This window comes from Mobula birostris, chromosome 14 (assembly GCF_030028105.1).
Source record: "Mobula birostris isolate sMobBir1 chromosome 14, sMobBir1.hap1, whole genome shotgun sequence".
Lineage (NCBI taxonomy): Eukaryota > Metazoa > Chordata > Chondrichthyes > Myliobatiformes > Myliobatidae > Mobula > Mobula birostris.
In genome coordinates this window covers 43,275,510-43,302,564 of record NC_092383.1, presented here as the reverse complement: position 1 = coordinate 43,302,564, position 27,055 = coordinate 43,275,510, and the positions used below count along the sequence as shown (strand labels likewise).

The 27,055-nt window shown below is 40.3% G+C and overlaps 1 protein-coding gene across 1 annotated transcript in view; it reads right to left on the bottom strand.

Annotated features, from left to right (window-relative positions):
* Positions 1 to 27,055, bottom strand: part of LOC140209867 (DNA-binding protein RFX7-like) — a 102,468-nt gene that overhangs the window by 39,975 nt on the left and 35,438 nt on the right. The window contains exons 2-4 of the mRNA XM_072278461.1: positions 13,842 to 13,875; positions 7,936 to 8,018; positions 5,640 to 5,762 (exon numbers count right to left, since the gene is read on the bottom strand). Of these exons, the coding sequence (XP_072134562.1) occupies positions 5,640 to 5,762; positions 7,936 to 8,018; positions 13,842 to 13,875 (240 nt within the window). The remainder of the gene's footprint in view (positions 1 to 5,639; positions 5,763 to 7,935; positions 8,019 to 13,841; positions 13,876 to 27,055) is intronic.

The following is a 27,055-nucleotide window of genomic DNA, read 5'->3' as shown; positions in this document are numbered from 1 at the left end:
ACATTTATCCACATTAAATTGCATCTGCCATGAATTTGCCCACTCACCTAACCTATCCAAGTCAGCCTGCATCCTCTTAGCATCCTCCTCACAGCTAACACTGCCACCCAGCTTTGTGTCATCTGCAAACTTGGAGATGCTGCATTTAATTCCCTCCCCTAAGTTATTAATATATATTGTAAACAACTGGGGTCCCAGCACTGAACCTTGCGGTACCCCACTAGTCACGGCCTGCCATTCTGAAAAGGTCCCGTTTATTCCCACTCTTTGCTTCCTGTCTGCCACCCAATTCTCTATCCACATCAATACCATACCCCCAATATCGCGTGCTTTTAGTTTACACACTAATCTCCTGCATGGGACCTTGTCAAAAGCCTTTTGAAAATCCAAATATACCGCATCCACTGGTTCACCCCATCTACTCTACTAGTTACATCCTCAAAAAATTCTATGAGATTCGTCAGACATGATTTTCCTTTCACAAATCCATGCTGACTTTGTCCGATGATTTCACTGCTTTCCAAATGTGCTGTTATCACATCTCTGATAACTGACTCTAGCATTTTCCCCACCACCAATGCCAGGCTTACCGGTCCATAATTCCCCGGTTTCTCTCTCCCTCCTTTTTTAAAAAGTGGGGTTACATTAGCCACCCTCCAATCCTCAGGAACTAGTCCAGAATCTAAAGAGTTTTGAAAAATTATCACTAATACATCCACTATTTCTTGAGCTACTTCCTTAAGCACTCTGGGATGCAGACCATCTGGCCCTGGGGATTTATCTGCCTTTAATCCCTTCAATTTACCTAACACCACTTCCCTACTAACATGTATTTCCCTCATTTCCTCTATCTCACTAGACCCTCAGTCCCCTACTATTTCCGGAAGATTATTTATGTCCTCCTTAGTGAAGGCAGAACCAAAATAGTTATTCAATTGGTCTGCCATGTCCTTGCTCCCCATGATCAATTCACCTGTTTCTGACTGTAACTACATTTGCCTTAACCAATCTTTCTCTTTTCACATATCTATAAAAGCTTTTACAGTCAGTTTTTATGTTCCCTGCCAGCTTTCTCTCGTAATCTTTTTTCCCTTTCCTAATTAAGCCCTTTGTCCTCCTCTGCTGGACTCTGAATTTCTGCCAGTCCTCAGGTGTGCCGCTTTTTCTGGCTAATTTGTACGTTTCTTCTTTGGAATTGATACTATCCCTAATTCCCCTTGTCAGCCACGGGTGCACTACCTTCCTTGGTTTATTCTTTTGCCAAACTGGGCTGAACAATTGTTGCAGTTTATCCATGTGATCTTTAAATGCTTGCCATTTCATATCTACCGTCAACCCTTTAAGCATCATTTGCCAGTCTATCTTAGCTAATTCACGTCTCATACCTTCAAAGTTACCCTTCTTTAAGTTCAGAAACTTTGTTACTGAATTAACTATATCACTCTCCATTTTAATGAAGAATTCCACCATATTATGGTCACTCCTACCCAAGGGGCCTCGCATGACAAGATTGCTAACTAACCCTTCCTCATTGCTCAATACCCAGTCTAGAATGGCCTGCTCTCTAGTTGGTTCCTCGACATGTTGGTTCAGAAAACCATCCCGCATACATTCCAAGAAATCCTCTTCCTCAGTACCCTTACCAATTTGGTTCACTCAATCTATATGTAGATTGAAGTCACCCATTATAACTGCTGTTCCCTTATTGCGCACCATTTCTAATTTCCTGTTTAATGCCATCCCCAACCTCACTACTACTGTTAGGTGGCCTGTACACAACTCCCATCAGCGTTTTCTGCCCCTTAGTGTTATGCAGCTCTACCCATATCGATTCCACATCCTCCCGGCTTATGTCCTTCCTTTCTATTGCGTTAATCTCCTCTCTAACCAGCAATGCCACCCCACCTCTTTTCTTTCATGTCTATCCCTCCTGAATATTGAATATCCCTGAATGTTGAGCTCCCATCCTTGGTCACCCTGGAGCCATGTCTCTATGATCCCAACTATATCAAATTCATTAATAACAATCTGCACATTCAATTCATCCACCTTGTTACGAATGCTCCTTGCATTGACACACAAAGCCTTCAGGCTTGCTTTTACAACACTCTTAGCCCTTATACCATTATGTTGAAAAGTTCGTGATCTGCAGACAGTCCCGATCAAAAATTGCCCAAAATAGCGACAAAAGAGGAAGTGACCAGAAATCAAAAACACATCATAATGTGAGCTACAGAGTCCAATCCACAAACCTCATTGATTAAACCTTGCCCAAGACTCAGAACTCTGGCATCACCCTTTGACAGCATCGAACACAAGTACCTTCCTTCGGAAGCAGCGAGCAAGAGGTTGGTAGATGACACTGAACACCTACTTGCCTTGATAATGTGTTCATGCTCTGTCTCCAAGCTTCTCGGCCTCATGGAACTCTCTCAGAGACAGCAAAGCGCCAGATCACTCAAGTGGTCTGAAAACACACTATCTAAATGTATATCACAACAGGCTCCAGCAACAGCAGAAGAAAAAGATGTAAAATAAGCGAAAGAAATAGTTTCAGGATGTCACCCTTGGTCGCATTGTTTGCTGGTGCCATCTTCTTCATGAGACAAGCAATAGGACCTATACCAGAAGTGACCAGCAAATTAATTAAAATGGAACTGAGACTGGCTCGGCTGTTTCAGTCATTCCACAAAATGCATCTGAATGGCATTTCGAAGATACTGAACTGAAGCCTGCAGATATCTAACCAGCACATATACTGCAAAAAGATAACTCATGAGGGAATGCCATTTGAAACAGTGAAATACAACAACCAACAAGTCACAATGGACTTGAATATGGTAAATGCAGAAGGATCAGCATTGCATAGCATAATTAACAGAAACAACTACAACTTGATTAGAAATCCATCTAGTACTTGCATGCCAAATCCCCTGAAATAAAGTCAACTGAAAGTGAATTAAGAAAGGTATTGCCAGGAACTGATATCACAGGAATCGCAAAAATGATGAAAACACTGGTCCAACCACAATAGCTTTTGTAGGCAGCATATCTGAGAAAGATTCTGATATGTTAATTGGGCATTTACTTACAAAATGTGGCTTGGTTTGAAGCAGGAAGAGAATTCAAGGAGCTTCAGGAAAATTGCAAGTATTCAGCTTTTGAGAGAAGATGACCCAGAATCTATTCTGCATGCATTAAGATTATTGCATGAACTTCAAGTGGGAGACGAAAAGCTGTTTGTAAAAGTAGATGCAAAGACAAAAACGTGAAGAATTCTGCAGATGCTGGAAATTCAAGCAACACACATCAAAGTTGCTGGTGAATGCAGCAGGCCAGGCAGCATCTCCAGGAAGAGGTACAGTCGACGTTTCAGGCCGAGACCCTTTGTCAGGACGAAGAGTTACAGCTACAAGTCTCACCTGCCAAGCATAGTGACCTTCCTTGTCAGGAAAGATGTTATCCCACAAGAGTAAGAAATCCTCTGCAGCGATTAAATCTTTAGGCCTGAATGGGATAATTTAAAATTTACTATGTTTTGGATGTCTATATAGTGAATGTATTATTAGTATAATACGTATATAGTGGATGTATATAAATTGAGGTGCATTCTACAATGCCTTGAACAAATATTCAGCCCCAACACTTGGTTCACATAAATGAGTATTACATCCAGAGATTTTTGATCAATTTCACTGATAATTTTTATTTTTGAATCAGCAGTTCAAAAGTATTCACCACTCTTTGCTCAGCACTTCTTGCAGCTATTATAGACAGTAGTCTTTTAATGATTGAGAGAGATTTGCTTATTCCTCTTTGCAAAATTGCTCGAGCTGTGCTAGTTTAATTGGGGAGTGGCAATGGACAGCAATCTTGAGGTCTTGCCAAAGATGCGCAATTGATCGTGTTAAGGCCAGGACTCTGACTGGACAACTCAAGGACATCAATTTTCTTCATTTGAAACCACTTCATGGTTGCTCTGGCAGCATGTTCTGGGTCGTTGTCCTGCTGAAAGACTAAATTCATCCCCAGTTTAAGATCTCTGGCAGAGGCAAGCAGATTTTTATCCAGGATCTCCGTGTTTATAGCAGCATTCATTTTCCCATCAGCTCTGACCAGATTTCCAGTCTCTGCTGATGAAAAGCATCCCCATTGCATTACACTTCCACTTTAATCTCATCCGACCACAAGATCTTCTTCCACAACTTTACAGTCTCTTCTAAGTGACACTTTACAAAGTCTTTACCGGTAAGGAGATGCTTTTTATTTTGTCACCACTTCTCCATAAATACTCTTTTTGTGCAGGGCCTTAGAGATTGTGGAGCCTTGAACTGCAACTCCAGTTGCAGCCACTGACTTCTGCAGCTCAATCAGGGTGACCGTTGGCATCACAGTAGCCTTTCTTATAATATCCATTCTTCTCCAGCAATTGAGTTCAGAGGAACGGCCTGACCTAGGCAGTGTGGCTGTGGTTTCAAATTTTTTTCCACGTTTTCACAGTAGACTGCACTGAGCACCAAGATAGTTCAAAGTCATTGAGATGGCCTTATACCCTTCCCCAGATTTGTGCTTCTCTATTATCCTTTCCCTGACTTACTTTGAATGCTCTTTTGTCTTCATTTTGATTTGGTCTGTTGAACATCTACCATGCTATTGGACCTTACAGAGAAAGGGGATATTTATTCTTATGAATTCATTGAGATCAGGTAATCCTCCAATTTTGTACAAATTGTGAGAGTTGGTATGGTAATACTGTCTATTTCACCCGAGGAAAGTTAATGTAGTAATTACAAGGAATTTCAGCCTCACAATTTTGGTTTTTAATTTTTAGTTAATTGCTGACAGATCTTGGAATTTTTCTTTTGAGGACACGATGCCCAATGTTTCGTAGATTAGCTCAGAAAATCGTTCTTCAATGTATTGTAAATTCAGAAAATGAGATCGTAAAATGTGAAAATATTTGTGGGAGCTGAAAGGCACTGTATATTGAGTTAGAGTTCATGGCGAAGAAGGGAGGAGTGTTATGTATTTAATATATCAGTAATATTTGAGTAATATTGTAAATATATTGTTTGATAAGCATTCTTTGCTTAACTAATTTACTATGGTTATATGTTCTAAGTCTATGAATGACACACACTATTATGCTGCCATGTCATATGCATGCACCTCGCTTTAAGTAAAAAAAAATCAGTTGGACACACATCTCCTTTCAATTGGTTTTATGTTTTTGAGTGACAAAATGTAACAGTTCCTACCAGCTGAATTTCTACTTTCATAACCATGATTAGATTAACAAATAAATTATATTTGCCAAAAAGGAAGAAACAGGAATATAGGCTGTTACGGTTCTGATCAATTATGTTAAAGAATATAATGTCAGAGAGAAATAAAAGTTAAAGAAGAAGGTGGAAGTTCAAATTGGCACAGGTTAATTTCAAAATATCCAACTTATCTCAATTTAGTTATTTTTTCCTACAAACAAGATCTATTTAAAAATTTGGAACATTTATATAGAGCTAAAATGGCACATACTGCAAAAAAAACGTAAATCATTTAAAAATTAAAACTCAGGCTTCAATTATGCTTGTAGCTATACAATTTTCATGGTTATTTAGGGTTTCTAATGCAATACCTACTTGTATTCATCATAAACTTCTTGCTTGGGCAGTGAAGTATCTGGGTGGTCCTCCAAGTGATTTCGGATCCAGTTACATGCATGCATTTGTTGGGTGCGACTGGATGACAAAGAGCTCGGATTGCTGCAAACAATGAGAAATATTAACCGGTCACATGAAAATTAAACAAGCTATACAGTGGAGGTTTTCTTGTTTTAATGGATAATTACACAAAGGATTACTAGTAAATTTATCATTTTGTAATTTGTGATGTTAACTAATGAATAAATTAATTAGGCAATTTTCCATTATATAATTTCAATCATTTCTGACAATAAAGGTTATGTTAATAGTTCAAACATTTTAATTTCTTTTTCCTTGCTCCAAATGAAAATTGGGTAATATTTTTTTTCAAAAGTTGCCTATTGTAAATATATATAATGCTCCATAAAGCCAGTATATTGTTAAGCAGCTAGTTAAATTGCTGGAAATACATGAAAACGCAACAAAAAAAAAAAGATTTTTGAACTCTAACAAGAATGAGAGGAAAATTATACTGAACGTTTCCAGCTGCAATGAAAACTTTGAAAACTGATAGAATAAATCTGGTGTACCTACAGTAAAGCTTGCTTCATATCTGTGTAAAAATGTGCAATTAGCTTTCCTGCTACATATGTAACTGTCCAGCTCAGAAAAATAGACTAATTGACCAAATTAAATTTATTTGGAACCTCATACAGTCTTTCTTCAGCTAACATAATGTATCCCTCATTCATACTCCTTCAAATGTATCTGGCTTCCTCTTCAAATGCAGTATTATTTGCCTCAGTGACACATAGATGTGACAAGTTTCACATTCTAAGCTGCATTAAATAATAGTTCCTGAGTTCTCTTGTAGATTAATTGTGATGGTCGTTTATTTATTACCTCTAGCTCCATAGTATTCTTGTTCCTGTAGTAAAACGCCTCCTATCAAACTCCCTCAAATCCACTTTTAATGGGATGTGTTGTATTATGGAAAATATATAACAAATCCCACTTAAATTGGGTTACTGATGATTATTTTAGACTAACAACTTACACATTTCAATTCTAGCTACCACCTGGCGCCAAACCAGATCTATAGGAGGACAGCAAACTGTAAGTATCTTGCCATTTAAAATAATCAAGCTAACAGGCTTCCAAACTGCCACTTACAGCTCCATTATTTGTAAAAGGAAGCCAGCAATGAACTGCTTATGATAAAATTGCTCAACAGGCTAACTGATAGAAAGTTGAAATGGCGATGAGGTGTAGAATAAAACAGGAGGATGTGCCTCTTCAGTCTGCCCATTACTCCTCATGCATATTGTCACCTGGGCAAACAACACAAGTGGAGAATGAACATTTTCTTCCATCATTTTGGTCTCCAGAACTGTCTGGCACCACAAAGAGGAAGCCACTCTAAAATTTTCAATACTATTTTCAAGCAAACTCTCAGATCATGAAGGCTTCCCATCTGATATAATTTCCCTTTCTACCTGCTGCAACAGGAATAAGGTTAGAAACTTAGAGTGAATTTTCTATTAATTAATGACACCAAGGGTGCTTCAACCTGTGGTATCGTGCTGAATTCCCCTTTGTCCGAGAAACTGGCTCAGTGTACAACACTTCAAAAATGTTCACAGATAGACTGCAAAGTTAACATATAGCATGAAACTCCATAAACAAGCTTCTTTCATAATGAGCAGAGCAATAAAAGGTTAAGTCATTCGCTTGTAGATCCAGCAAAATAACTTGATAAATATAGACTGCTAAAATTAAGCTTCTAAGGTACTATTCCAACATGCCTCGGACCACGTGACATTTAGTTGTCAAACAAAACAAAGTGATTAAATGATGTACTACTTTTGACTGGTATTTCAAAAGTTCATGCTGTGATGTTTATAACAAAATCAGCTATGTTTCTTCGTGTTTAATTAACTTGATAGCATTTATTGCTGCTGATTTTTTCCACAATTAGTTACTATTTATAAACATGTAGTTCTTTGAAAAGCTAAATAAAGAGCAATAGAATATCCATGTTGGCTTTACCTTTTGTTCCCATGTGACATTTACTTGTCAAACAAAACAAAATCATTAAATGGTGTACTACTTTTGACTGGTACTTCAAAACTTTATGCTGTCATGTTTATAACAAAATCATGTATTTCTCTTCAAGTTTAATTAACTTAATACATTTGTTGCTGCTCATCTTTACACAATTAATTACTATTATAAACATGCAGTTCCTTGAAAATGTAAATAAAGAGCAACAGAATATCTACGTTGGCTTTACCTTTTGTTTCCATTGCTGGGACCAGAAGGCAACTGAAGGTAGAGGTAGAGTTTTTCTAGATCTGTAAACTTCATCACTTCTTGCTAAAAGCAAAAATAAAGATTGGTTGTACGTACAAATATCCTTTAGAAAGTTAGCAGCAGAGACAAGTGAAGTACAAATCCTTCACTTCCAATCTAAGTGTTACATTAAACTGGTGTCAATCACAGCTTCATTGGAAAACACCAAGCCAAAAATGAACAATGTGATATTGTGGCATCTCCCTCTCTGAAAACAGTGCATCCCAAATCACTACTCAGAATATAATTCCACCCCCTCTCCTACCCAGGCTCCTCATTTCCCGGTTTCTATTACCAAACATCATAAATATGTGTATTCTGGTTACCAACTCTCCTTGTCAATGGAAATTGCTCCTCTTCATCAAATCTGTCGACTTTGTTATTGAGGTGTTTCAAAATTATATTATCCCCTCACCCTAGCACATGAATTTCTTTGCTCTAAAAGGAAACAACCGGGGGCAATATCTTCAGTTCAATGCTGATAAAATTTTGTCCGTACCATTTCCAAACACAACATTTCTAAAATACAGTGCCTAGAGCTAAACAAAATGTTCAATGTGAAGTCTAACCTCTAATTTACAAAGCTTTAAGTACAAAATCAAGAATGTTTCATTAATTTATAAAGCTAAGAATTCTGTATTTTATCATTGTTAATTCTACATTCAGAACCCTTAGAATTCACTCAAATTCATCTCTGCTGTTAGCAGATCCTGCTCATCAAATGTTCCTGTACTGAAGTTTAAATTATATGATTAAATTCCAGTATTACATTTGTCAAAGACCAGAGTCATGTAATTTGTAAAGCATCTGGGAGATGCACATATCCCAGTTGGAGATCATGGATTTGATGAGTCAGTGTCAACAAATACAAATTGCAAGGAAAATGACAAAAATAGGGATGGACTTGTTTTTTGAAAAACAAATAGTATAGACAAGGCTAAAAAATGTGAAAAGAACTTAAAAGGAAAACAATAAAAAGTTTTTAAGTATTGTTGGTCTTTTAGGTAACAGTTCTGCACTCCATCACCATTAAATCTAGGACAAATAAATAAGAAACTAAAACTTAAGCCATAAACTTTATCGCTGCTATCACATCTGAGAGATAGGCTCCAGACACTTGCAACCTGATACCCACCCTACCCACTCTTCAACATTCATACTTACACTGGGAACTCGCGGCACAAGTGAAATTCAGTGAACACTGAAGCCTTCAAATATAACAATACCAGCAGCTTAAGTATAGTATACTGTAGAATTCAACCGCAAGGAATGGCGTGTAAAATTCAACAGCAGAATAATAGGAGGAAAAAGAAAATAAATAAGGTAGAATAAATAAGGGCAAGACAAAAACAGAGAAAGTAACCTTTGATCAAAAAAGATGAGCAAAGTTACTTGTACAAGATGCCAATTACATTATTTTCCACAATACAATGCTATTGCAGAAAATGTGCTTTTGAGCTGTACGTTACAACCAAAAGTACAGATGATGAACTTCTATAAGGCTACCACTTCGAAATATCTTCTCCATGAATAACGTGCATTTCATTCAGTTTAACAAATTAATCTCTACCATGGGTAATCTGCTTAAAATGTCCACTTACACTGAAATAGCTGCCTATTCTTATTTTATTTACCCAAGTCTATGGTTGAATGAATTGTGAAACAGTGTTTAAAAAATGAAATATATCTAATCACAAAACAAAGAGGAGAAAAAAACTGTAATTTATATAATGCATTTCATAATCTCCAGATGTCGAAAAGCCATCTACAATAAATGAAATCGTTCTTAAAAATGTGAGGTCACTGCTGTAGTTTATGAAACACAGCAGCCAATCTGCATGTAGCTGATACCATTAAAAGCAGTATGGTAATAACCAGATAATCACTTTTAATTGGCTAGCTTATTAAATAAGGTCACCATTCATTTTGGTAAATAGCAAGGAATATAAGCCCAAAGGCCTAAACCATTTGTTCTCCCTTGGTAGGACACCCTCTCACTTCAGGAGAACAGGTGAGTCTCCTTCATAATACCATTTTTTTTAGGTTAGGGGACTAAAATTGTACATAGTATTCAAGATGAAGCCTTATTAACACCCTGTATAATTTTTAAAAAATATTCCTATTTTTAGCTTTCATTCCATCAAAGGCTAAAATGCCACATGTCTTCTTTGTTGGACCCGCCTGCTAGCTTTTTCTGACTCATGAATTCAAAACAATTAGATCCTTTGTACTTCACTCCCTTGCATTCTAAATCTAATTACATAATAATCTGTTTTTGATTTCTGTTACCGAAGTGCATGACCTCACACTACATTAACCTCCATGTGCCCACTCACTCAATCTGTATCGAGTTGCAGAATCATAGCAGCACCCTTACTGCAACGTCCTTTTGCTTATTTTTGTATTTATCTGCAAATTTGAAAACTTTAATAAACTGGGAGGAATATGATGTAATGTAAATAGTAAACAACTTCTTGTTGATTCCTGCCATCATTACCACCTTCCAGTCTATGAAAAGGACCCATTTATTCCAACTGTTTTCTCTGAGACAGCCACTTTTCAATCCATTCCAACACTCCCTCTGATATGCACCAGATACCCAGAGGTCCAACTCAATTGTTCCTGAAAGTTGTAACACAGATACACAACACTCACATAGTGAAGGTGTCATGTGGTATGCTTGCCTTCATGGGTCAGGGCATAGAATATAAGAGTTGGGACATCATGTTGCAACTGTACAAATCACTGGCTTGACAGTTTTTGGATTATTGCATGCAGTTGTGGTTGCCACATTAGTAGGAAGGATCCAATCGCACTGGAGAAGGTAAAGAGGAGATTCACCAGGATATTGCCTCGACTAGAGAACTTCAGTAATGGGAGGAAATTCCATAAACTAGGCTTCCCTGGAGCGAAAGAGGTGACCCACTTGATGTATAAAAGATTATGAGAGGCACAGAAAGAATAGACAAGTCAAAATCTTTTTTCCCCATATTAAGGGAATCATAACAAGTGGGCATAGGTTTAAGGAGCGAGAAATGAATTTCAAAGGAAATCTGAGGGGCAAGTTCTTTTACTGAGACAGTGATTGGTATTTGAAATGTGCTGCCAGAAGGTGAGGTGGAATGAACTACTGTTACTATGTTTAAGATGCAGCGATACAAATACCTAAACAGACAAGGATGTGCTGAGCTAAAGGGCATGTTTCTGTGATGTATGACTATAAATCAAAACCAACTGGGGTGAGCAAACCACAAGAGTCACAATTACCACCTTTTTTCAATATATACACCCATAATGCTAACCCCAGCAAAACCTACTCATCCCGCCTTTGCATATCCTCTACATCTGAACATAAGCCTTCAAGCCTTGGTTCACAACAAAATATCAAGGCAGCAATGCAGTTGGTTTGGCAATTTTTAAAAAAATCACTTGCTGATTTAAATAACATTGGTGTTCAATGAAATCAGCTGGCAACTCTATCCACAATCTACCAACAGGTGGGTAGGGCAGATGCTAAAAAAGATTATGCTATTTGCATGAGTGAGTAATCAGATTCCCTTAAGGGAACAGTAGTAATTTCCATTGTCAGACATAGTTAAGGAAGGGTGAAGTTGATATCAAGTAGAAACCTTAATAAAGTGACTCCAGGAAAGCCAATAGCCCATTATTGTAATACAATTTCTCTCTCAATTCATTTGCCTTGATCATAATCTCTAGTAATTATGTAAAAAGTAGATAAGTATTACTTACAAGGAGAGATTAGATAGGTTGAGTTTAATTCTCTCTGGAACACAGGAAGCTGAAGAGAGATCTTATAGAGATTTATAAATTTTCAGGGGCAGAATAGTCAAATCCACAAATCAGTCTGCTGTGGCTAAATCTGTGGCATTTAGGACCAGTGACCCAGAACTCTACAAGTACAGGTAAGACCTACAGAAGGCTATCTTACGAGTGAAAAAACAATTAAAATGAGTTAGATGGAATAGGATGCATGTCAGTTCTGGCGGGGCTTGCAGGACATTATTTCTTACAAGGCAAAACCTAACATTATAAATGACTATGATGCCTCACTCCCCGGTGAGCTGAACACCTTTTATGTACACTTTGGAAGGGAGAATCAAATGATACCTGTACAAATACTTGCAGTACCTGGCAACCCTGTGATCTGTTATAGAGGCAAACGTCAGACCATCTTTCAAGATGTGAACCCTTGAAAGGCATCAGGACTTGATGGTGTACCTTGCAAGGCACTGAAAACCTGTGCCAATCAACTGTCTGGAGTGTTCAAGTACACCTTCTATCTCTCACTGAAGTCAGAGATTCCCATCTACTTCAAAGGGACATCAATCGTACCACTTTCCAAGAACAACAGGGTGAGCAGCCTCAATGACTATTACCCAGTAGCACTCACATCTAATAAGATGAAGTACTTTGAGAGGTTGGTCATGGCTAGAATAAACTCCTTCTTGAGCAAGGTCTTGTGTCTATCACCAATAGGTCTACAGTGGATGCAATCTCAATGGCTCTCCACTCTGCCTTAAACCACCTGAACAACAGCTAATGTTTATTAACTACAGCTCAACACCATCATCCTCTCTTATTAGTAAAAAGTTTCAAAACCTGGGCTTTTCTGTACCTCTCTCTGCAAGGCTAGAGTCAATGTGGATTGGAAATAACATTTCCTCACTGACAATCAACACTAGCACACATCAAGGATGCATGCTTTGTCAAATTTCTACAGATGTACCACGAAGAGAATTCTGACTGGTTGCACCAATGCCTGGTATGGAGGGGCCACTGCACAAGTTCAGAAAAGGCTGCAGAGGATTGTAAACTCAGCCAGCTCCATCATGAGCATATCCTTCCCAGCACTGAGGACATCCTCAAGGTGGTATCCATCATGAAGGACCCTCACCATTCAGGACATGTCCTCTTCTCAATGAGAAGTTACAGGAGCCTGAAGACACACTCAACATTTTAGAAACAGCCTTTTCCACTCCACCATCAGATTTCTGAATGATTTATGAACCAATGAACACCACCTTAATATTTTCCTCTCTTTTTGCACTATTTCTTTATTTTATATATTCTTATTGCAATTTATGGTAACATATGTATTGCACTGTACTGCTGCTGCATAACAATAAATTTTATGACAAATGTCAGTGATAATAAATCTGATTCTGATTCAGAGAGAAAGCATGAGAACAAAAAAGTCTAAAAGACATAAGATGTACAACTTTTCATGTGTTTTCTAGTTACAAATATTAGGCTCAACCTGAAGAAATGTGTTTTGTATGTATTGTTTATTAGAGGTTTTTTTTGAATATATTGTATTGCTTGCATTGCAACATTTTTAAAATGAAAGGATGAGAAATGAAGATAGGCAGATTGAACATACACTTAGCATTTTCTTGTCATATAAATTGTATCTTAAATAAAGACCTTAATCTAATCTCAACATTAAACTGAATTACATTGCATAGTTGGGGTTATCATCCTTCTATTAAGATTGCAAATCTAATTGCACGCTAATTGTAGAGAAGATTCATATCAGAGTTAATAATCCCACTCCAATACTAGAAAAAGACCAAAGATTTCTCAATATTCTGATCCATTTTATATCCTGAATATGTATACACATATGTATATATACAAGTGCACTTGAAAACAGTTACTTGTATTTGAATTATTTGAGATTATTTCGAAAGTAAAGAGGCACACCACCAATGTCTTTTTTACATATGAACAGAGAAAAATCTTGCATCAAAGCCATGCAACCAAATAATGCTATGCATGAAAAGTCAGCATAGACAGCAACTGTAAAAAACTTCACAATGCACTCACCAAAATGCAGTCCACTTTTGATTGTACAGTTTTGCTGTGGAGAAAGAAAATTAATACTATATTTAAAAATAAATAAGATCACTTGTAATATTTCTACACAGACATTTTGCTTAGAGATTTCTACGACATTTTATTATCAGTTTATAATATAGAAACAACTTTGGATTTAGATACATAACTGTTTAGAGATTTCTGAAGACCATGCAAAATATGCAAATTGAGCAAATGGAAGAAAGGAATTACACCTACAACTTAAAAGTCATACATTTTAAAAAAATGTTTATCCTAGAGTACAGTCAAGGTTTATTTGTTAAAGTTATTTAAAAGGAGCGATCAATAGATTTCAGCATACTAAAGGATATGGGAGTAGTTCAGAAAAATTATTCTGAGGTAGTAGATCAACCATAAAATTTATGAATGGCAAAATAGACTGGTGGGACGAGATGGCCTACACCTGCTACTATTTCTTATCTTCGTATGTAAAGCTAACCTTGGCAAATGGTTAAAACAAATTGTTGACAGGTTTGATAATATCAGGATTGCTTCTTAGTGAACATAACTGCAATTGAACTATCATTGATATAATCATCAAATCTGCCAACAACAATGGTGGTGCTGTAATCAGGTGAACTGACCTCTGTTCTGCAATGACCAAACATTAGCTTTTGGATTCATCCTCAATTCTCTGGACCATAGCCTCTAAACTGAAGCTTGGGCCATTGTCTTTCACTATGCACAGCACACCTGCTTCTACCTCGAGGCCAACATTGACAACAGGAACTACCTGGAAAAACGCATTATTTCAGCATGCTCATCCCACCAACCTGACTACTTCCTACTGTGACTCCATCCTTTCTCATCTGGCCCAATCCCTTTCTATATATATTTTCTTGACACTGTTGTTGCCAATCACCATTTCAATTAGCTGCCAGTTTCCGGGTCCCAACCAGCTCATATTCACCATGGACATATTATACCTCCATACATCCATCCCACAAGAGGAAGGTCTGAAGACCTTCCACATATTCCTTGAACAGAGGCACATCCATTTTGCTTCCATTAACATATTCATTTATTTACCTGCTGAACTCATCCTCACATTCAACATCATGTTCAACTCTTCTCGTTTACTCTAGATCAAAGTGTGGCAATTGACATCAACATGGGCCCAAGGTACATCTGTCTTTTTGTGGGGCATGAAACAGTCCTATTTGGCTACTCCTTTAACCTTTTTTCTCTCCTGGTATGCTGACAACTGCACTGGTTTCCTTTCTGCACCCACAAAGAATTCAAAAATGTTAAAACTTTGCAGCCATTTCCATCCAGCCTTCAGCTCTGTATGATCCATTCTGAATCTTCCCTTCATCCCAGGTGATAGGCTAGCCACAAACAAAGGCACAACTGCTATTTTGATAAGACTGCTTCACACCTGGTCTCTTGCAAAGACACTATTCCATTACCCAGTTTCCCTATCTGTCATATTTGCTCTGATTATAAGATGCTTCTAAGACCTCTTCCTGGTTCCTATAAGAAATCCAGGTATGACCTACAGAAGGCCATCATGAAAACGAAAAAGGCAAATTGCATTTGAAATTAGACACAATTGGATATACAACAGCTATGGCAAGGTTGGCATGCCATTACTTCCAATAGGCAAAACTTAACCTTCCAGTTAAGATGTCACTATTGAATAGGCGCAACAGCTTCCTGGAAGTCAAAAGGCTTAGAAGTCCATCTAAAAAAAAATCACTAAAAAACCTTTTCTGAGGTAAACTGTGTTAAGTAATTGCCCCAAATACTGAAAAGGATGAATCAATGCAGCTGGAGATACTGATGCCCGTACAGCTGTCCTGGAAGCAAGGATGGATCACTCTGGGCACTGTAAAGGGAAGTCAGGGACCGGGCAAAGGAGATTTGATTTCAATGCTCATGCAACTGGCTCAGGTGCGAGGTTGGATTGCTCTGGGCTCCGAGCTGATTTGAAGAGCTTGAGAGCAGCTTGGGGTAGGGCAACAAAAATCTGGGTCCGGAGCCTTTCGCAGCAGCAGTGCCTGGGTCCTAGTGTGAGGTACATTGTGTTGTTTAGACAATTTAAATGCCAGCACAGATTGGAGGCAAGAGCAAATTCCGCTCGTTCTCTGTGATCTTCACCCCCTCTCTCCAGGAGCAGAGCGTTCCACTGTTCTGTCATTGAGTCAATTTAAATGTCATCGCAGAGAGACTGAAAAGACAGTGTATCAGTCGGGATGAGAGCTGATTTTGCTTGTTCTCCACGATGGTCATCTCCATGGCACTGAGGCTATGAAAACTGCCCCTGCTGCTGCGCTGTGCTGCTAGTATGATGAACTGGTAAGCGAGACTTTGGGCCTACTCAGGGCTGCTCTTGGGTTCAGATAGGAGGATTCATTTTTAGTTAGGAATGCTGTTGTTCACTTCAATTGTTGGCATGACTTGCACTTTTTCTTCCTCTTGCAATTGAGTGTTGGTCTTTTTCTTTAAATTGAGTTCTTTTCAGTTTTCTTGCACTGTGGCTACCTGTGAGCAAGCAAATCTCAAATTTGTAGAGTTTATACATTCTTTGATAATAAATGTACTTGAATCTTGAATATTGGATATTATAAATGAAGGTGACGGTTCATTCCCTGAAAAGCTCATGACTTTTTTTTAAAATGCAGTTTGAAAGGGAGAATAACACTGTACCTATACAACCATAAGACAAGGAAGCAGAAAAAGGCCACTCAGTCCATCAAGTCTACTCCACCATTCCATCATAGCTGATTTACTATCCATCTCAACCCTATTCTCCTGCCATCTCCACTGAACTTTTGACAACATGACTAACCAAGAACCTTTCAAATTTCGCTTTATAGTCAATGATTAGGCCTCCACAGCCATCCATGGCAATAAATGCCAAAGATTCACCACCCTCTGGCTAAAGAAATTCTTCCTCATCTCTGTTCTAAATGGATGTCCCTCTATTCTGAGGTTGTGCTCTCTGGACCCAGACTCGCCACATCTACTCTGTCCAGGTCCTTCAATATTCAATATGTTTCAATGAGATCCCCTTTCTTCTAAACTCCAGTGAGTACAGACCCAGAGCCATCAAGCACCCTTCATAAATTAACCCTTTTATTCCAGAATCGTTCTTGTGAAACTGCCCTGGACACTCTCCAATGCCAGCATATCTTTTCTTAAATAAGGGACCCAAAATTGCTCATAATACTCCAAATACGGTCTGACCAATGCCTTATAATGTCTAAGCATCACATGCTTTCTCTTATATTCTAACTCTCTCGAAATGAATGCTAACATTGCATTTGCCTTCTACCACCAATTCAACCTGCAAGTTAACCTTTAGGGAATTCTGCATAACTCTCAAGTCTCTTTGCACCTCTGATTAGAAAGCATTTTGTTTAAAAAAAATAGTTCACACTTTTATTCCTTGTACCACACACTTCCCTGCACTCTTATCCATCTGTCACTGCTTTGCCTATTTTCCCAATGTGGACAAGTCCTTCTGCAGATTCTCTATCTGCTCCCTCCACCTATCTTTGTATTGTCTACAAACTTGGCCACAAAGCCATCAATTCCATCACCAAAATCGGTGACATTTAACATGAAAGTAGTCCCAATAACAACCGCTGTGCAACACCACAAGTCACAGGCAGCCAACCAGAATAAGCCCTCTTTATTCCTAGTCTTTGCCTCCTGCCAGTCAGACAATCTCTATCCATGCTGGTATCTTTCCTGTTATACCACGGGTTCATGGGTTCTTATCAGCCTCATGTGTGACACCTTGTCAAAGGGCTTCAGAAAATCTAAGACAATATCCACTGACACTCCTTTATCTATGCTGCTTGTTATTTTCTCAAAGAATTCCAACAGATTTCTCTGGCAAGATTTTCCCTGAAAGAAACAATGTTGACTTTGGCCTACTTTATTATGTGCCCCCAAGTACCCTGAAACATCATCTTTAATACTGGACCACAACATCTTCCCAACCATTGAAGTCAGGCAAGATGGTGCCCGTGAACCCTGGAAACGTTCTGTGGACAATGTACAACACTTCTAAATATACCTCTTTTGGATTACTCTCACTGTAATCTGCAGAATGTAATTTCCCTTTAAGCAATGTACTTTCAAACTGACTTAATAAACTACAAATTTCGCTACCTTCTGAAGAGCTCAGCAGACTTAAGTCTCAAGCAATCAAATATCGCACAGTTAAATGGCCAAAGGTTCATCACCATTGCTAGAAGAAAGGTGGGGTGAGGGACTCCAAGGCAGGCTGATAGGAAGAGGCAGGAGGTTCCCTCTATCCAGCATCTTTTTAGCAAATGTTCAGTTGCTGTAGAACAAAATTGAGGACTTGAGGGTAAGATTGTTGTATTGAAGGGAAACAAAAGATTGTTATGTTCTATGTTTAAATGAGATACGACTAACTCCCAGGAAGCCAGATATGGCGATCAGACCGGAAGGCTTCTCGATGCACAGGATGGACCAAACTGTTGATTCGCAAAAGACAAAAGGTGGAGATGTGCGTTTCATATAAACACTCAATGGTGCTCCAATCTTGAACACCTAATGATCAACCGTCATACAATCCACTTATCCAAGGAGCTCTCATTCATGATTCTCACTGGAGCTTACATACTACTGACTATAACCAGGCATTTGAGATACTGCATGATGCTGTCACCAAACAAGAAACAGTTCAATCTAATGCATTCCAAATCACAGAGACTTCAACTAGGCTTATTTAAAGAAATCCCTTCCCAATTACAGGTGTCCCCCGCTTTTCGAACATTCACTTTACGAAACCTCACTGTTACGAAAGACCTACATTAGTACCCTGTTTTCGCTTTCAGAAGGTGTTTTCACTGTTACGAAAAAAAATTCAGCGCGCGATAAAAGGCAGCACGCGCCCCGAGCAGCCGCTCTCCCCAGATTCGGAACGGCATTGCTTAAACACGTGCCTGTGAGCAGCCGTTTGCAAGATGAGTTCTAAGGTATCAGAAAAGCCTAAAAGAGCTCGTAAGGGTGTTATACTTAGCATAAAGCTAAACATAATTAAGCATTTTGATCGTGGTGAATGAAGTAAGGACTAAGTGAGTTTGGATTGTGGAAGCTGACGAAGATGATATTGAAGAGGTTTTGGCATCCCATGACCAAGAACTGATAGATGAAAGGGTACGTCGGTTTAGGGGATATTTGCAGAATGGTTTCAGTCCTTATTAAAGAACTGTGTGATAGAAAAATGCGCGAGGCTCAGCAGTCAAGCAAGCGTTCCACATCAGCCACAGCAGACGACGAACCTCAACCTTCCACATCGAGGCGGGCAGTCATAGGAGAAGATGAGCTGCCTGCTCTAATGGAAACAGACGATGAGATGTCACCCCAGCGTCCCACCACCCCAACACCCAGGCTGTGGACAGATACTGTACTGATTCGCGGGAAATGCAGCAGTAGCCAGGAGGCACACAGCACATCTTTAAGATAAAAGCCAAAATAAACCAGCTAATTAATTAGGTGCCGCCCCACACGGAGATGTCGGCCCAGATCAAAGGCAATGCAATCGGCACTGATCTGGGCCGACAATTACGTGCCGGGCAGCACCTAATTAATTAGCATGTTTATTTCGGTTTTTTTCTTAAAGATGTGCTGTTTGCCTCCCGGCTACCGCTGGACCCCTGAGTGCCTCGCGGCAATGTATCGGTTGGTGGCCCAGAGGGTGGGGACCACTGTACCACCCAAACTCCGACTCAGCCTAACACACCATCATCAGTGTGTTCTGCGCTGTCCCAATTCGAGTAAGTGATACTACACTGTACATACATTATTCCTACTTTATATAGGCTGTGTATTTTTACATGTTATTTGGTATGATTTGGCAGCTTCATAGCTTAAAGGTTACTGGAGAGAGTGCTTTTGCCAACAGTGCTTGCGTGAGATTTTCTGCCAACAGCGCTTGCGTGAGGTTTTCGCTTCGGCAAACAGTGCAGTAATGATTGTGGAAAAGTATTTCTACTTTATATAGGCTGTGTATTTATCATATCATTCCTGCTTTTACTATATCTTACTGTTATTTTAGGTTTTATGTGTTAGAAACCATAGAAAAACTACAGCACAGAAACAGGCCTTTTGGCCCTTCTTGGCTGTGCCGAACCATTTTCTGCCTAGTCCCACTGACCTGCACACGGACCATATCTCTCCATACTCCTCCCATCCATGTATATGTCCAATTTATTCTCAAATGTTAAAAAAGAACCTGCATTTTATTTGGCATGATTTGGTAGGTTATTTTTGGGTATGTGAATGCTCACAAAATTTTCCCATATAAATAAATGGTAATTGCTTCTTCGCTTTACGACATTTCGGCTTACGAACCATTTCATAGGAATGCTCTACCTTCGGATGGCAGGGGAAACCTGTACTATCTGCATATAACCTGTAGCACCAAAGGTCCCATCACACCAAAAACTGGTCTACTAAGATAAGGAATGCTTACCGTTCCATGCTCAGACCGCATTTCGGGAAATCTGATTACTTGGCTGTCCTTCTCCTACCTACGTACAGACAGAGGCTAAAGAGTAAGGCTCCAGAGATTAAAACAACAAAGGGTTGGTTGCCAGAGGCAGAGGAAGGGCTATACAGGATTGCTTCGAGTTGGTGGACTGGGCTAGGTTGAAGGAGTCATCTGTGGATATGAATGAATGTCATGGACTTCATAAAAATAGTTGCAGACAAGTGTATCCCCACTAAATCATCCAGAGTGTTCCCCAACCAGAAGCCCTGGATGAACAATGAGACATACAATCTGCAAGGACCAGATCAGAAGCATTTAAGTCTGGCTACCAATAAATTTACATGAGGTCCAGGCACAATCTCCGGAATGCCATCTCGTGGGTAAAATGGCAATTCTGGACTAAACTTAAATAAACGAAGGATGCTCAACAGTTCTTATAAAAGTGATAGCATTCAAGACTTAGTGACAACAGAGCTTCACTTCCAGGTGAACTCAAAGCCTTCTATGCTTGCTTTGACCATTAAAAACACGGAGGAACCAACACAAATTTCCACAGCTCCCAAACTGAGATATCAATCTCTGAGGCTGACACGCAATCATCCTACAGGAGGGTAAACACATGAAAAGCATTCAGCCCAGATGGGGTAGCTACCAAATACTGAAGACCTGTGCTGATCAAATAGCTGGAGAGTTTACTGAGATTTTTAATTTCTGCTTCAGCAGTCTGAGGTACCTACCTGTTTAAATAATTGTACCTGTGCATGGTATGGTAACCTGCTTCAATAGCTATCATCCAGTAGCACTTACATCCACAGTAATGAAGTGTTTCGAGAGGTTGGTGATGAAACATATCAACTCCTGCCTGACAAGTAAATTGAATTTGCTCCAATTTGTCTAGCGGTGCAACAGATCCACAGCAGATGCCATCTCATTGGCTCTTCACCCAACTCTGGAACATCTGGATAGCAAAGAGGCATACATCAGGATGCTCTTTATTGAATACAGCTTGGCATTAAATACCATCATCCCCTCAAAACTAATCAAAAAGCTTCAAGACCGTGGCATAGATACTTCCTTGAGCAACTGAATCCTCAATTTCCTTACTTGACCCTAGTCAGTTCAGATTGACACCACCACCTCCACAATCTCCATCAGCACAGGTGCACCACAAGGCTGTGTGCTCAGCCTTCAATCTACTCGCATTACACATGACAGTGTGGCCAAGCACAGCTCCAATGCCATTTTCAAGTTTGCTGGTAATACTACTGTCGTAGGCTGAATCAAAGGTAGTAACAAATCAGCATATATGAAAGAGGTTGAAAATCTGGCTGAGTGCCACCACAACAACCTCTTATTCAATGCCAGCAAGACAAAGGAACTGATTATTGAATTCAAGAGGAGGAAACCAGAGATCCTTGAACCAGTCTTCATCGAAGGATCAGAGGTGAAGAGGGTTAGCGACTTTAAATTCCTCGAAGTTATCATTTCAAAGGACCTTTCCCGGGCCCAGCACACAAGTACAAATGGAAAGAAAGTATGTCAGTGCCTCTACTTCCTTAGGAGTTTGTGAAGATTTGGCATGACATCTGAAACTTAAGACAAATTTTTATAGATGTGCGGTCGGAAAGTATATTGATAGGCTGCCCCACAGCTGGGTATGGAAACACCAATGCCCTTGAACAGAAAATCCGACAGAAAGTAGTGGATATTGATCAGATTTAAGGGAATAGGGGATTCTCAGATTCCTGTTATCAATGGATTCAGTACTGACTATGTCTGTGACTGCAGTGTGTTTGAATAATGTCTCACAGTTGCTTTCTTTGGAGCAAGATAATTGAAGTTTGCCCAGATCCACATCAGATGTCTCTGGGCTTTTCACATCTTTTGATTTTGACAAAAGGCAGTACCTGATAGAAATTAGACAGAACATTCCTTTAATTATAGCACAAATTTGACAGATGTTCTTATCTTTGTAATTAAGTTGTGGCTCCAGCAAACCAGATAGGACATTCTCTTCTTTAATTAAGGTGGCTGGAGTGTCTAACAAATTGATTGTACTTTTGTATCAATAATCCATTGACTTGACCGGAATGGCTATCAAACTGATTGTTCCTTTGTATCGGTGGCCTTATAACTTCTGACAATTCTGACATCGGGCAGTGAACTTGTAGAATCGCCGGGGAGATGAGAAAGGGTCTCTCCCTGATGTCGGGTCCAAGTTCACTCACCGGCTGAGCTCGAAGAAATAAACGGGTGAAAAGATAAGTAATGATCTTTTTGTGCTGTCGTTATTTGATCCAGCAAAGTTACGTTTACATTTGGTGCCGTGACTCGGATCCCAAAATAGGGAACGTCTCTCTGGGCTGCGTAAGTGACAGCGAGTTTGAATCGAACACAATTTGAGTGGCAGGCACCCCGAGGTAGTTTACCTCGTGTCTGACCAAGCATTTTTGCCCCTCGCCCACTGGGACTGGTACCTTGACGGGATCGGATGACCTGTTTGGATACAGAATTTAAGGTAAGCAGTTGTCTCTTTTACATTGCTGACAGGATATGGCCGGTTGAAATTTGATGAATCGGAAAAGGGGCTGCGCATGTCTCAAGAGATGGCCAGTTGAAATTCTAAGTAATACGAGACTGGCAGCCCGGTAAAATTCTCACCTTAGCAGCAGAAATATGTGAAGTTGAAATTTAATGAGACAAGTTCAGGATAAAGGAGGAAAGGCCTCCAGAGTACGTGAGAGTTGTTTTTTTTTTGCGAGTATTAACGGAAAACAGGCTAGCAGTTTTTGTGAGAATTAAAGGCTGCGGATGACATTGGGTATGCTGTATTGTTCCTAAGGAAAGAGTCGGGACTGGGGACCCCGGTCAGGAGAGGTGGCCACCGTTACCTGACAGATTTGACTATATCAGCTGCCTTCTGATAATATGGCTGGTTGAAATTGATTAAGGGGGAGGCAGGCTGGCTGAATTTCTCACCCAGTGACTTGTGCCTAGGCCCTTGGGTCGTGTATTTTGTGTCTATAAGCTGTTTGTCTCATTGGTTTGTCTGTGTTTTGTATATTTGTGATTTTGGCTGCTTGCTTTACTTTGTACAGCACTTTGGTCAACGTGGGTTGTTTTTAAATGTGCTATACACTTGACTTGACTTGATAAATAAGAACAACTGATAAGGGCAATAATGGGACAGGCCCTATGTGTGAACGAATACCGGATAAGAAAAGGACCTCAGGATGTTAAGTGCAGCGCTAACAAAGAAACTAGGGACACAGTGTGGCCACCAGGGGAAACAAGCAGTAAATTTAATTTGGGAAAAGAATTGCAGTAAAAAGTGGAAATTATTGATTAGAGAATGGAAAGGTAGAACCTATACTAAATGGAATGGTACCTTAGTGGCCAGCTGGAGGAATAATGCATGTGATAAAGGGATAGAGGTATGTACGGCAGAGGGGACTCCCAAGAGTTGGGAGACACTGCAGGCGGAGTGGAGTGCTAATGGGTAGAAGGGAGAAAAAAAGAGAGAACGAGAAACAAAGAAAACAGGCAAAAGCAGATATGGACAGACAGGAAGGTTTAAAATCGGCAGTGCCGCATGCAAAGATCTAGATCCCGAACCCATATCTGGCATACCGACCCTGTTTAAGGACAGTGACCGCGATGAGGATTGGGCACCCACCTTATCCCCCACCTTACCAGAGGCCAAGTGCACCCAGTGCTTCTGAACCCCAATCCTCCCGGTACTCAAATACGGTAGCCGCCCAGGTAAAACAGCAGTGGCAGGGAAGGAAAGGCTCTCTATACCCTGAGAATCAGAAAGGGAATACCAGGGATTATTCCGAGATGGAGAGAAGAATCCAATAAAACCCCAGAGTTAAGGGCTCCACAGAGACAATTGCCTACCCAAATGCTGCCCAGTCCACGAGCAGCCGAGGAGGGACAGCCCTCAGTAACTCTTGTATGCACCCTGGAAGCCTCAAAAGATGGTAACGATCATGAATCAGGCTCCCAATGGAAAAGAAAAAACAGCACAGTTTGCTTGGTATGTCCACAGTACTATAGCAGTACTATAGTACTGCGACCCCGCAAGATTTATTTAGTCTTTGCTGAATGATTCTCTCATCTGATGAGGAGTGGAAATGGAAGGCAGAATTAAGACAGCAAACTTATCAGGAGTTACCAGTGGGAATCCATAATGAGAATGAACAGACAGACAGACCGGATTATTCAAGCCTTGGAAAAGGCTCTCCAACAACCTGTAAATATCACTAAAGTACTTGAATGCAAACCTAAGCCTGGGAAATCGGGACCAGGCTATTGGGAGTGATTTATGGCCTGCAACGGCACTTTCGCAGGAGACCAAGACTTTAGTAATGGGAATCTGTTCCCCCAGTTTAATCCCCTACTGCTCAAGTGTTTACCAACTAAATTAGCCAACAGGATTAAAACTAATAATATGGATTGGCCTGACAATGAGCGAAATCGAATGCGATGAGCTTTGACATATTACTGGGACCCAGCTTTCGAATCCCGATCAACCCCGAAGGGAACTAACATTAAAGGTGAATATGTTCAGCAGGAAGAAGGATGTTTCCTACCGTGAGTACCACCCCTCAGGAAGAGCCCAATATAATATTGCAAGATGCTGCAATTCTAATTCCGTTTATAATGGTATAAGAAAAGGGATACCGGCTATCAGACGCTACAATCACTCTGGGTTCGAAGGCACGGAACGTATGTATTCACGTACCCAGCCACTGCATGTGAAATTCCAAGGGGACCCAGTGTGAGGTTTAATTTACAGTCACCACCTGTCTGGGGTGTAATCTAGCAGAGTGAGATTTGCTCTGTCCGTTGGAAATCGAGATTCTATGCACGGACAAGGGTATCACCCTGGGACTAGCGAACAACCAACCCCCCAGTGGTGGGCACTTAATTTGGACTCCGCTACATTTGAACCCCCTCTGCCAGAGGCAGACCCTCATGTGACTCTGTGCTATGATCCTACAGGGTGCTCCACTGAGGAAAACCAGTATTATGCACCCCGAGGGACAGAAGTTCCCAGTCACGGTGATTGGAAAGGTTAAAGGAAGAGGGGGCAGTGCATTAATTTTTAATATTTACTAATTTTTACCATTTTTAATATTTAATATTTGTAATCCAGGGAGCGGGAAGTGCAGAATCAAATATCGCTGTGATGATTGTACGTTCTAGTATCAATTGTTTGGCGACAATAAAGTATAAAGTATTACTGGCCGAAGTTCCAGATTTCCTTTGGCGACAGACAGGACTGGTGGTTCCCCATACCACCGTCAGGCTTTGCCCTGGGTTCAAGCCAAAGAGCCTGAGTTCCTTGCCTACGCCCTGACGAAACAAACCTCTAGCACCGAGGGAGACTGGCGGGACTTGGCCGTGGGCCAACTCCGATACTGGAGGGAGTCAAAGGTAAAGACAGGACATCTGGTAAGACACTCTTTTAATACTGACCGAACCCAAGACGTTGTACCCCATCTCTGGGCAATTTCAGGCCATGAAGTCAGTCACACCAACTGCAATCCCCCCCCCCCCACCGTGAAAGAAGGACAGACTCTCCCATCCCTTCTGCAATACCCCCTCAAGCCCGAGGCAACGTTTTATGAGGATGGAAGCTCTTTTGTGGATCCAGCAGGAAAACAATGTTCTGGCTATGCGATAAGTGACGACAGTGAAGTAATTGAGCAAGTCTCCTTTGCAGCAGCTGTCTCCACCCAGAAAGCTGAGCTACTTGCTCTGACTCATGCCTGAATCTTAGCAACAGACTAGTCTAACAGCATCACACATAAAAGTTGCTGGTGAACGCAGCAGGCCAGGCAGCATCTCTAGGAAGAGGTGCAGTCGACGTTTCAGGCCGAGACCCTTCGTCAGGACTAACTGAAGGAAGAGTGAGTAAGGGATTTGAAAGTTGGAGGGGGAGGGGGAGATCCAAAATGATAGGAGAAGACAGGAGGGGGAGGGATGGAGCCAAGAGCTGGACAGCATACTCAGTTCTGATTTTGAAGAATCCACTACAGAACCAATTCTTTGTAGAAGACCTTAAAAAACAACACCAAGTCATAAATGAAGATGACTTTGAAGAGGGAGTCCACAACTATTTGGAACAAAATAAAAAGGGCCTCAACGAGGGCTTCATTGGAGGAGGCAAAAATACAAGTGTAAGCTGGAATCCTCCTTGATTAACATTTCGAATTTTAAAATGAAAAGGCCTGTGGAAAAGAAATCTCAAACAGATTAAAGTGCGGACTTTTACATAAACTCCCGTTATGCCCTGACTACAGAACTCTGATGATTCCTGACTTCCTCTGCACCCCCCATTAGTAATGCTACCTTTATAAATAACTTACTCACCGCTCTACAGCTACCTCGAGTTTTGGCTATTATTAGATGTGCAGCCCATACTGGGGAATCTGATGAGATATTTAAGGGTAATGCTTGGGCTGGTGCAGCAGCAAAACAGACAGCCTTGGACCCCACACTTTTAGTCCCCTCAGGAGCCTCACAAGTTCTTATCAGACAAAACCTAAGGACAGGTATGCCAGATATGGGGGGAAAATACGTAAGTTGCAGGGGGACGTCCCTGAAGGAGAGGGCAAACTACAGTCCCAAATGGGTTGCCACCTTGAACCTCGGACCAATTTATGGGTGACCCCCGCGG